Source organism: Ischnura elegans, chromosome 10, assembly GCF_921293095.1.
Source record: "Ischnura elegans chromosome 10, ioIscEleg1.1, whole genome shotgun sequence".
NCBI classification, from domain to species: Eukaryota; Metazoa; Arthropoda; class Insecta; order Odonata; family Coenagrionidae; genus Ischnura; species Ischnura elegans.
This window is the reverse complement of record NC_060255.1, coordinates 57,506,757-57,520,401: the sequence shown is the minus strand read 5'-3', so window position 1 is coordinate 57,520,401 and position 13,645 is coordinate 57,506,757. Positions and strand designations below refer to the sequence as shown.

The window sequence follows — 13,645 nt, the reverse complement described above, 5'->3', positions numbered from 1 at the left end:
GCAGGAAGGCCTGTGCTGGATCGGTAGAAAGAGAGAGTAGAGGGGTAAAAGCGAGGGAGGGTGAGGGGTGCGGGCGGACGGGGGTGAACAGCGGAGGAGGGAAGCGCGGCGCTTGCAGAAGCGCGGTGGGGGCAACCCTGGCGCCTAGGCACGCGTGCAGTTGCGTCCGACGTGACGTCACGCCGTTGTCTATATAAAGAGGGGCCGGGGGAGGAGTGGGGGAAGGCGGTGGTCACACAAAAAGGAAGACACTCGCAGGTCGACCCACGCAGATACCTCACAGGTGACATACGGGGAAGCGACGACGGCCAGCGAGTTTTACGCACAGTGCCGCGGGGTATCCAACACGAGAACCACCCCACCAACAGGCCATCAAGTCCTCCGAGGTGGCGGACTTACCCTTCGGGAGCACATATATGACCAGAGGATCCAGCAGCCGGTACTGTGGACTACATCATAAATTTCCATGCACGGGAGGACAGGATATTTCAAAGGCCGGATCTGAAGTGACTAGAAAGCAACTTGGGAGGCTCTAAAACCCTTACGGGAGAATATAATCCACCCGGAGAGAGAATATACGTGTTTGGAGTGTTCAAAAATTAACTACATCAATTTTAACACCAGGTGATCCGTGAAGGAGCACTTTCGGTATCGAAAACTGCAAAGACTATTTGCGCAGACCAATCCCGAAGACTCCATCTACAGACACGGGAGCAAGTCCACCACTTGAGGAATTTAGGTACCAACTCCTTAACCTTAATACACTAACCGAGAGACTTTAAAACAAATATCTGCAGGAACACTTCAAGTACTGAAGACTTCAACCACCGCTAAGCGCTTGTAAACTTATTCGCTTACCCGGAGACTCCAACAATCGTGCACAGCTACGGATACATTGTAACTACCAGAAAAACATAACTACCCACACCGGAGCCTTCAAATATCAACCCCGGAGACATCGTAACCAAAAAGTGAGCGCATAAACTATCTAGATACTTCATATACGGGTTCTGGCGATTCACCAACGCACTGAGACCACAGCTTGCGAATCGGGAGACTTGAACGCGTGACTTGAGTCACCGCCCGGAGACTTCAACGCTCGTCGCCCGGTGTTGTCGAAACCGCCGTCGGCCAAGAGGTTCCCGACACCTAGTCTCTTGAATCGATCGGAGCGGGAGGTGTATGCTTCGCATGAACCACTGACTCCCCACCACGCAAATCGCAAGAGGCGAGGTCGCGATCGAGCTCTCCCGCTCACGGCACACCGCTAGTGGGTGTCTTGGGTGGCGGCCGCAAACCAGATCGCCGCTATCCCGGCCGCTCGCACCACGAGTGAGACCAATTGAAGAACGAGCTATTGCCCGCACCCGAGTGTGCAAGCATGCCTATGAAGAAAGTTCGGAAACTTTCCGGGGTGGCACTAGAACTAACGGATCCGACAGCACGGTTCAGGGTTAACAGGGTGGACTCGGTAGCCGCCGGGATGCACCACAATCTAGGGGCCCTACCGGAGGAGGGCGGACACGCCAACAGGGCCTTCAGCGACGACGAAGACGAGGACGGCAAGGGAATCAGGGAGGAGGAGGAGGAGGCACGCGACGCGGTGGCCAAGGAACTGCCCGCCATCCGCCGCATGTCCTCCGCGTACCAGGGCACTATCACGGGCATGGGCGGAGGGACGCAGTACGGTGGGGCCCTGGTGCAGATGACGCGGGAGGCCCTGCCGCGGCTCGACAATTACCGGAATCTTCTGTCCATTGCGTCCGGGAGGGACAAGCGGCCGACGCTGGACGAGCTGCTGTCCAAAGACGACTTACGTAAGGTGAGTTTTACTGGCCGTATATCCCTCGCTCGGTGCGGATTTAGGTCAGAGCCAAAACATCGCATTAATTCCCTCGCCGTGAGACCCATAAGGCAGGAGGGAGGCGATTCCACTCCGCTGATGTGTAGGACCTGCCACAAGCGACCTCCGCTGCTACGACATTGCCCGCCGTGACACGTGTAATCTGCGGGGGCGGAGAAAGTGATTATTTGGGAATTAAGAGAGGAGGAAATTCATACAGCAATAGTATATTTGAAGGTCTCTAGTAGTAGTTTCGTTACCAGTGCTTCTTCGCTATGAAGATATTCCGCCCCTCAATATAGGAAACTTCTAACTCCAAAGGGGGAAACACAATTTTCGGCGAGGACCTATTGAAAAACGAAATGAATATAGAGTACTTTATGTAGGTACTGGAAAAGAATTTATATAAACACAATGCGTATTAAATCAATAACCTTGTACCATACCAGAAAATCTAGGATATTATTAATGTCTGTGAATGTTATTGTTTGAAGTGAAGCATAATTTGTTTGAGTGTTAAAAATGTTATTCGAAGAGGTCTACATTGAGACATAAAACAAGGCAGGAGTTTATTTTTTCGCAGAATTTATTAAGTTTTACAATTGATAATCGCTGAAATTGCAAAAACTGTGTATTTCACCCTATTTTCCATCTAATTCCCCCAAACGTACGCTTTGAAAATCATAGTAATCCATTGTAAGAGACTGATGAAGATTAAAAATACCCGTATTTGTATAAAATCGAGTCGCAAGTTTACGCCATTTTTGATACCCTTTTATGTTTACATTAGGACACATGATGAGTAGAGTTCAGAATTCGAGGAAAAATTATGAACTTGTGGCTTACGCGTATACCAGAAGCACATTTTTCTCGAATGTTACAGCTTATAAGAAAAAATAAATGTTTACGAGTTCCAGTTCAATTCATCAATAGAATAATGCAGAAAACGGTTCGTTTCGATTTCGCAATAGGCCCCCAGGGTAGTGTAAAATCCAACACAATGTTTTCTGTAGTGATGTCCACCCCCGTTATGGTGGGAGTCGGCAGGAAAGCAAAGAGAAAGTAAGAGAAGATGAAGACGGAAGAGAGAAGACTCCTTTCCTTCTCACCGTACAGACCGCAAGACGATTTGAGAGACGTGTATTTGGGCTCGCTGGTGACAGCCTCAGCCAATGCAACGATGTGTTTTCTAGCTACACGGGCCTTCGAAAATCACTCAAAAATATAAGAGCTGGACACCGCCGGTTATGACGGCATCCGAGTACTTATCGGAGAAAATTATCATTACGTCAACTCGGTGATTCCTTAAGTGACCACAATTATGAGCCGGCATGACGCACGTGCCCGAGAAGAAGCTATTTGGAAGTGTCAAAGTGTGTTATTTGTCACAAAAAGTTTACCGTGAATGTGCTCGGAAGCGTTAGGACAGAGAGAAGTGAAATGACCGCAAATTAAACGTAAACGAGCGAGTGAGCTTCCTCCTCACGAGACAGGGTGATTTTTAACGGTTTATCTCCTTATATGAATTACTTTTTTATACTAATACCAGCAGGAAAGTTGCCATCAAATTTCACAGCGTTGAATTAAAGAAGCAATACCCCTGTTATTCCTAGTTTAGACGCATTCGCATCTTCCATTTTTAATCAAAATCAATCTAATTTTACAGAATCAAAAATATATTTAGATGAATCAAATTTTGCCATCTATAGATGAATATCGCTTCGAATCTAATGCTTACCTGGCTCACTTTGTTTGAAGTAAAAAAACTATCCCAGTTTTCCCCAATGATACCCCAGCGCAATTTTCATATTGATTAAAACGATTGAACTCAACTTTTCCATCTCATTCATGATTTTTTTTGCAATTTTCACAATAACACTGCAATCAGGCAAAAATTCAGTCGGTATTGAAATGATTTAGGGCTGTCGTTGTCGTATGCTTGGAACCTAAACTCACATTAAAGTTAGATTTTTAAGTATAATAATAAAAATTTACACCGACAGAGGCAAACTATCTTAATCGATAACTAAAATGAAAACACAATTTAATGTTGTACCATAATAATTCTTAGCATATTTTATAGCGCACGCTCTAAGCTTAAAGTGCATGCTTAAACTGGAGCACTGGCGTATGTTGCAAAACCATGATATTTACAAACTATGCGCTTTCCACATGGACTGAGGACAAACAGCAGTAGTTGCTAAATGCATCCGTTACGGTAGGTGAACATGCGTTGACGAGATTTGGTGTTTGCCATCATAACTGCTCTCAAATTAGCCGCTGAAACTCTAAAATTCTCACCTAGACACGAGATTATTGCGTAAAATAACAGCCACGAAAGAGAAATGACAGTCGTTATATATTTAGCACACAATTCTCGGCCACATACTAACTTTACGACATCCATTATACGCTAATTAGTTTCAAACGATCTCGACATAAATGTAAATGCTCACCCAAAATTCAGATGATTTTTAATCACGCAATGGATATTTAGCAGAATTAAGTTGACTCAATTGAGAGAGTTCTGTCCAGACGCAATCAAATAAAGTTATCGCCAGGAAAAACAATTGAAAAGGTCAATCAAACATTAAAATAAATTAATTTCAAAACAGCAAAGACCTTGAAAAAATGTAAGCGGTTACAGCTTTATTTTAAACAACACAATTTCAGGGTTAAAAATTTGCCTGGGTAAGAATTTATTTTCGTTCAGGATGTTCAATTCACATTTTCATTCTTATAAATTTTTTGAGATACTCATGAAATATTAATCTCAACCGTAAGCTGGTGACGTATCGTTCATTTAAAACCTCTACTTGTCTACAGGGTGGAGAGGCATATGGAAATCGATGATATCGTCATGCATAAATCCTATTATATCATTTTTCGTACTGGATTGATTGAAATACAAAGAAAATTTATGAGGCAACATTTCATTAATTGATAGTAGATTTTTTCGACAGAAAATAAAACCTGATCACAAAAGGTCTCGCATAATACCTATCCTCATGACCTCACTGTGCTCTACTCTTTAAAAGGCCAAATACAAGCCAGAAATACCATTGTTACGATTATTTGTGCACAAATGGTCGATAATTAAAATCAAGTTCTCTGATTCTTTCGCGGCCCAACTATGATTGGATGATTTTACGTCATTATTTTTCGTGGTTTTGCATGGGATACTATGTTTCCATGGGTCATACCCATGTTATATCTCATGGGATACCCTTTCCAGTTCCCGACATGCGGCAAGAACTGCATGAACTCTTTCGCAATATTTACCCTCGTTTTGCACCTCTGAAGATATAATTCAATATTCAATATTCTCCAACCTACGTCCGAAAAAATCAGCAATGCTTTCTAAACTAGCCATTAAACTACACGCATTGAAAATATTAGAGCTTAATATGTTGTTATTGGATATTTCTAAACACAAATCATTCATCCCAAAGAAGACAACTCAATGACTACTTCGTCTTTCGGAAATAAATAGGATATGTTCATAAAATTATTTCATTCTCAAAGTTATTCCTTTTATACAAAATACTTGAGCCATTTTGACTAATCTTTAAAGCAATTCTGGACCCTTTTGGTAACTTTACTCGAATCATTTAAAACATTCTGCTCATAATATTTACTATTGTGAAATTCTAATACAAATTTTGAAAAATATTACCTAATGGTCTTCATTAATGGTAAGTACATCAAAGTAAAGACGTGATGACGCCAAGTTGACGATGCAATACTCTTACATATCGTTTTACCTAAAAAAATAACCCATCGCACGGTAACAGCTTATGTCAATGACATGGGAATATTAACGTGATGAAAACCGAAATAAATTCCTGGATAAAACGTCGTGATTATAACAATTTTGAGGGAATATGGAATGATTATTGAGGAAGGGAAAATTATTGAACTTACCAATTTATGCTTTTTAAACGTATAATGCACACCTTTTTACATACCCAAGGAATAAAATCTGAAGCTAATAAAATTGCGACTGACGAGGGATATTATCTAAAAATACCACTTCTCTACCATGCCGATGGGGAAAACGCACACCAACGATGCGATCCGTAATATACTGCTTTTAGAATGTATGATTTCTGTTACATTGAGCGACCTTTTATTCTGATAGAAAAGTGAGCCAACAAAGCTAGATACCGAGGATTATATCCTTTCTGCATCGGAAAATTATTCTAATTTATGATCGCTCTTCGCAACATATAAGGGATCTCAGGGATCCGCCCTTAGGTGTGGCATGCAATGCAATTGGCAATCGGAGAGCCTTGGAGTAAATATTTATTAAATGATCGGGTGAACACTTTCCCAACATGCATTGCTAGGAAAATAAATTCGGATGAGCATCGCGAAATAAATCGGCGAGTGACCATTTTGCCACTTATCGCATCTGAAATTTATACTTGCAAAAATAAATCTTCACCAAAGCCAAAGGCATCTCTCTGTTGGAGGGTAGCGTGAAAACATCCCACAGGTGGAGACGGATGGCGAAGTAATACTCATGTCGCAATTTTAAAAAATACAGAAACATGAATATCTTGGAATACCATATGCTACTCAGTCACAACGCTAAAATGCCATAAAAAAATCGGAATCGCCAACACAATTTTAACCATTGTACAAACAAATTAACTTTTGCCACACACATTCTGTGCTCTCAAAAGTTGATAACAACATGTATCAACTCGAAGGAAGCATTATATGAAGGTTAGACAGCGGAAATTTTTCATTCCTTATAAAACGTTTAACTATAGGAGTATAGTTTCTTTTAGCATATGTAGATAATTCACTAAATTAAATTCAAATTATTAGATCCTTATCACAGTGGCTTTACAATGATTCATCAAGAGGCTAAAGGCCATTTTCACCGGAGTAGGTACATGGATTTACATTGCTGAAGGCTGATAGTATTTTTTTAATTTAAGAGGATAGTCATTATTAACCTAAATTATTTATATTTAACCGATTTAAGAATCTTTGCAGACAATAAGTCAAAAGCAAAGTAAATAAGAATATAAACTGATTTAAAAGCGCTAACATTATTCATCCCGAGAGCTTATACTTCACCACGTTAAATATATCTTTAAAAATTTAAGCAGTCAATAACTTAAATAAAAACGAATTTCCACCTGAATATGACTAGGCTATTCCCAATGTCAATCACCAACATTAAAACCTGAAAACCACTCCACACACTAGGGTGCGATTAATAAAATAAAAAGTGTCTAAACTGATCTAATTTTAAGATAATGAGAGTCGGCAGTTAATTATGGTCATTTTTAGCCATAATTACGAAAAAGTAAAATAAACCTTAAATATTTGAGTTTGTTTTAAAGTATATTTTATAGCTTAATGTTGTAACTTTTCAATGTTTTCACTCACAACTTAATAGCTAACAAAATTTTTAAAAAATGTAGCAGCACTAAATATTATCTCAACTTTTCTCATGCATTATGTACAAAATACAATAGTAAAACAAAATCTATAAAAAAATTAAACGTTCAGCCATGGAGTCATGGATCTGCTACAATACCCACAATTTTCATGATTGATCTATTTGAATGATATTTCCACAAAATTTTCGTCCATCAAAAACGAGAAAGAACTGACTAAATATTGCCAGGGATATTTGGCTATGGCTCAGATTTTTAACTGCCAGTTTATCTCCTATGGTTCTTAAAAACGGCATGAGAAAGTACATTAGGTCTCGCTAGGGCTATCCTGATTCAGCATATTTATAACGATAAAGTAGTTTCATCCTTTAATGATTTCCTTGAGTTCCTTTCCTTATGCACCAGTCCCCATAGCATCAAGTTGTTAATTCGAGTGTGGGGAATCAGAGATGAAAGACCAGTGACACTAAACGCCTAAAAAATAAATAGTTATTCCTCAGTCCAAAGTTACATGTGCCGAATTAGCATGTCCCTCTAAAGAGAAGGCAGTAAATGTCATGGAGGCCTTGGCTAGTTCTCTTCCACGAATTCAGTGAATTAGGACCCAAGGTTGCGTAAAGAGTCATGTCATAATGATTAAATCCAGATATATTAGCTACACTTTTAACCAAACTCATTAATGCTATGGTAAAAATTAATTTCAAAGCCCCTCGAGGAAGATGCATTAGCTAACAATAATATAAGGTACAACAAAACAGTCACCACAACATCTGTTCGTTCACCAGCACCTTTTACATCATGATGGATTGAAAGCTTGTTTTTTAGACTCGTACTTTACATTTTTTTCCGACCCGTCTCTTTTCCCTAAACTATCGGCGTAAGAACATCAGCATCCCAAACCTATACCCGGAAAATGCGTGGAAATTTTTTGAAGCCACTTTCCCGCACTCGTTTAATCAATGGAAACTTCTAAGCGACCCTTCCTTTGCTTTTTCCCGGACCTTTGATGAAGCATTTTTTATGTGCCAACATCCGGGATGTTACTACCATAGAGCACTAGAGTTTAACTTACTAGCATAAACCCAAATTTAGATCTATATTTTCCTACTGAAAATAAATATTCCCATACATCTATAGAAATCAGAAATTAAATGAAGATGCGCGCGAAGAATATTAAGGACCCCTTTTAACGGAAAATAGGGTTGAATGTTGGGTTTTTGTCAACCACCTTTAGGATGATAAGGCCAGCAACCATACATGTTCAAGAAATATGAGCTATGGATTATATCCACATCAAGACTGAGCTTTGTCAATTTACTACCAAAAGATCGCCACTCGCCACTAAATTCGTGAAAATGTGTGTGTATTGATCAGACTCTGCTCTTTTGCTTTCGATAACAGATACAGTGGAAGTGTTGCGTTTAAAAGCTATGATTTACAAGGTTATCTTTCCTTGTTTACGTCACGGTAAGGTAAATAAATCACCACGTAACTAACATGAACTCTGCCTTCTGGGCCTTTGACCCATGAATGAAAAATAAATTAATTGAGGATTTTTCTACACCTAGAGGATTAAAGCCTCTTCACGGATATCATGGGTGAAATCTTTGTGACACAAATTCATAGGCTGAATTTATCGTATCCTATGGTGAGTCAAGGGATAGAATAAATTAGCCAATTTTTCATAATCATCTTATTTATGTGTACGTTCAGCCAGTAAAAATTATCGCTTACACCTTTCTGCTCCTTTGCGAAAGAGGGAAAATCTACCTAGAACGGGATTCAAGTAATTCATCATCCACATCGCAACCTCCTCCTAATGTATGAAAAGAAAAAAAAATCATAGCTGTGTTAAATCCCATGTATTTACAAAGAACGCAACAGTGGAGGTCCTTCTGAATACGGCTATGAGAGAAATTTCTTGTCTGCACTAGGAGAGGGGGTATCAGCATCCCGTTTTTTTAAGAGTACATTGACTACGAGCAAAGTACGTAGATTGTCCGCGATACCTTGGACAGCGCCTAGTCATCTATTTTCCAATGTAAACATTAGCGGATTTAGGGGTAGGGCAAGGGGCACGTGCCCCCTCCAGACAATTAAAAAATAGAAAAGATTTTTTACACGGTTATCATTTTATTCGTTTTTTGTGCATTACGGAGACTCAATCATTTAATTTCATATTAATAACTTTTATATAAAAATAAAGAGAATATTTCGTACATTAATTGTTGAATTTTGTTTTTATCTCAAGTATGAGAAGATTGTCTGCCTGATAGGACCTTATGCCATGCCCCCAGAAAAAATCCTGGGTCCGTCCTTGAATGTAAATATATCTATCCTTAACCGTTAGTGCGCCTTGGTTAATCGTTTGACCATCTGCTACGAAATAAGATGTTGATACCTGCCAACGAATGGTGATTCAATAAGGCCTCTTTGATGAAGAAAATTAGCGACGATAATTTCAATTGATGATTTCAATTAACATGAAGTAAAAAAAATCTAGATGTTGCTGGTATAAGGCACTCGTATCTCATGGCCTGCCATTTTGTCGATTCTCTCATACTTCATGGCCAACGCGAATTCTCTCTCTTTACGATTAGGTACAGGTTCTGAATTCAAAATTAACCTAACTCCCTCGGAACGCCAGAAAACATTGGGAACCATGCTGGTGGCAATGGTACTTTTCGTCTTTCTCTGATGGCTGACGAAGATATAAAGGCCATAATTCAATGTTTCATCGTTGTCCTTCTCTTAGTACAATGATGGTAATGCCACTGAAATTTCTGCTACACGAGAAAGGCTAACATTAAAAGTCAAGGATTATTGGTCTGAGTCGTAACGGATGCCAAAATCACAATGAAAATATATTTTTACTACGGACTAAATACGTCTTTCACAAAATTTTGAAGCCACTATTTCGCCTTTTTCTTATAATCATGGAATTTAAAAAGCTGCAGAATTTCGATATAAAAAATCTGAAAAACCTTGCTCACCATAATTGTCCAATATTTTAAAATACCTGAAACACATTTTATGATGTGGCTAACGTTTTTTTCCCGTTAACTAAAAAATTACCCAATGCAATCCTACAAAGAGTTGATAATGAGGCTAATTTATTAATACTAACGCTCTATACATAAAATGAATTAGTGGATCAGCTTCCTGAATGTAAATAAATGATATTCCCATCGCATATAAAAGCAATAAAAATTTCTTTCCAGAAGAATGTAGTATGTTTTCGCAGTACACAAAAATGATGCACCATGCTTAATCGCAAAGGCGTGGAGCGTTAAGATTTAAAATAAACATACCAATATGTCCCTCCAAGCAAAAACGTCCAGCAAAACTGAACGAGGACGCATTGATAAATATAAAATTTATTGTAGTAATTATTTTGATGGTTAATAAATCACTATCGAAAAAACAGCCATATTTTCAAGGTAAATATCGTTATTTTTCCTGAATTTTTCTCAATGTTCGATATTTTGAACCTAATACCGATATTAATACCGGTATCGATAACAGCAAAAACCCTTTTTTTCGGCCCATTAATTGAAATCGATATTTTAGGCGCCCAAAGATGTAAATAATCATCAGCATTAAGTGGTGTGGGTTCTTAAACCATCAATCACTTTGTGACGAATTACTCCTTCAAATCTTATTTAACCAACTTGAAACTTTCAGGGCGCGAATATCAACATTTTACATGCGTGAAAATATTGCGGTAAAATTTTCAAGTTTTTAGTCCGAGGCAAATATTAAAATGTTAAACTTCATGTACCCCGAAATGTCCTAAATAAGGTGTCATCCACCGCGCAGTTGAATGGTTTCATTAAAATCGCCACTCGCGTCGTTGACGGATAGAGAGCAATCCTAATTTCACGGAGAAATAATGAATAATCAGAGCAGCTTACCGAAATTTATATTCTTCTGTGTGATCTATCAATCCACAAATTATTAACGCTATATTTCAGGTGTGTGAATATTGAGTAGAATCCTTCGTAATGTGGTGCTACAGAACAATGATGAGGATTAAATGACTCGGCCAAGTTAGAAATGATAAAGTGGTAAAGAAGAATAAAGGAGAAGAGATTCCTCATGGAAACCTTGATAAGAAGACGGATCGACCTTATGGGCCATATTTTGAGACATGATGCCTGATGAATACGATAATTGAGGGACAGAAAGATGGCAAGAATGGAAGACATCGAATAAATATATGGAACAGATTAAGTAGGATGTGAAAGAGACGAAATATGTAGGTGTAAGAAGATTACCAGATAGGAGAAATGAGTGGAGAGCTACGTCAAACCAATCTCAGGATTGATGATGTGCAAATATTAAATAGTAAATATTGAGAATAACTGGATCGCTCTACGGATATTTTTGGAACCGATTAAAATGCGCCAACAGTGGCGAGAAAAATCAGCATTCAACGGGACGGACCTGTGCATCCTCCATGCAGTCCCACAATGATCATTCCCACAAATCACCATCCTTTCGTTTGTACCGTCCAAGGGGACTCCATCGACGGAAACCCTAGAACATGGCGGTTAAGCGTTATATATGTTGCCGTTTCACGCGCACTACATTCGGCGGCGCCACTAGGCAACGGTATCCCGTTCAGTGTGACTTTCGCCATTGATCGTAGTGGAAGTCGTCTTTTTTCGTTAACATTCGTCTCGCATGAGTTAAATTCGTGGTTTATATGATTTATCGGCTCAGTACGTAGAACTGCCGTGAGTTTCGCGCGCATTTTATTCGGCAGCGCCACTAGGCAATGGTATCCCGTTCAGTGTGATTTTCGCCATTGATCGTAGTGGAAGTCGTCTTTTTTCGTTAACATTCGTCTCGCATGAGTTTAATTCGTAGTTTATATGATTTATCGGCTCAGTACGTAGAACTGCCGTGAGTTTCGCGCGCATTTTATTCGGCAGCGCCACTAGGCAACGGTATACCGTTCAGTTTGACTTTCGCCATCAACCGTTCGTCTTTTTTCGTTGACAATCATCTCGCATGAGTTAAATTCGTGGTTTATATGATTTATCGGCTCAGTACGCATAACTGCCGTGAATATCCTCGTGAAAAGTGAAAATCGAGGCCCAGCGATAAGAGATTTTAAAATCGGATTTAAATTCGCGGGGAGCGACAGCAATTCTAGCGATGACTTGAGAACCCTCGAACGTAATTTTTGCGGCACAGTCTTATATCGACCACGAAGACTTCGAGACAAGAGGTACTGTCCGAGTCTGAGTGGTGCAGACGCCAAACCACCCGTGAACAAGGGCACACGATGCGTGATTCTCAAAACTTTCACGAAGCCGCCGTAACTCAGTTTCACGCAAACCAGTCACGTGCGTGGAGCTCGCACAAGAGTCTGCCGTGTCACGAGCTCGCGACGAAAACAAAAGAAGGCCGAATTGATGGCGAGAAAGGGAAAATTCGCTCTCACCTCCGCGACAATGCAGATTTCTGGATGCCTACCAATCATCACGCTCGTTTTATTTATTAGGTCTCCACGGAAAACACAGAAGCACTAAATGCAAAAACCTATCAAAACACCGATTCAGAGGTTGGATACCAGAGTATCCATAAACAATGCAGCTCTGCCTTAATGGCAAGATTTTAGTACCGTCCGAATGCCTTACCTTGTGAAATTCGTTTCCTTGGCAGAATCCGTGTTTCTCATGCAGTGAAGGAGAAACATGCGTATTGCTGCATATGGTTTCATACTTTCGCGTGTTCGCAGGTATTTCCTCGAAATTTCACAGCGCATCAAAACTAACGACTAGAAAGAAAGACAAACAATAGGGCGAAATAAATTACTCAATAGACTTTAGAAATATGACCTAAATGCAGAATTATTTATTTCATTTTATTCTAAAACCAACGAACACAGCTCATATTGGCCATTTAAATCAGGGTATTCAACAAATTTAACAAGCGAACGTACACGAACAACCATGCCCTGGACAGGGGAGACCTACCCAGGCGGGACTCGAACCCGCGACCTTTTGTTATGCAGGCGAGGACGTTACCCCGCCGCCACCGAGGCTGGTTTGGTACAAGGCATTGCACAAATTTAAGTTTCAAAAAATTATAGTCGACAAATGCAATAAATCTTTTATACCAGTAGTTTTCATGGATAATAAAATCTAAAAAATAAAAAAAAACAAATCAAATTTAAGTATTAAAAAATTAGTTAAAAATGCAATAAATATTTTATACGAGTATTTTCCGGACAAAATGAAATAAAAAAATTAAAAAAACAAATTTAATTACATAATATCATGGAGTTAAAATTGCAGGCATTTAACGTAGCATGACCTATTTTCATTTGGCACAGACAGATTAGTGTTTAACCCTTTCTAACTAAGAGCCGTTT

General features: G+C 39.5%; 1 protein-coding gene across 1 annotated transcript in view; it reads left to right on the top strand.

Moving 5' to 3' along the window:
• The first annotated feature begins 249 nt into the window (after window positions 1-249).
• The window catches only part of LOC124166885 (bumetanide-sensitive sodium-(potassium)-chloride cotransporter-like), a 126,446-nt gene continuing 113,050 nt past the window's right edge, over window positions 250-13,645 (top strand). Inside the window, exon 1 of the mRNA XM_046544597.1 lies at window positions 250-1,822. Within this exon, the coding sequence (XP_046400553.1) occupies window positions 1,382-1,822 (441 nt within the window). The 5' untranslated portion in view covers window positions 250-1,381. The remainder of the gene's footprint in view (window positions 1,823-13,645) is intronic.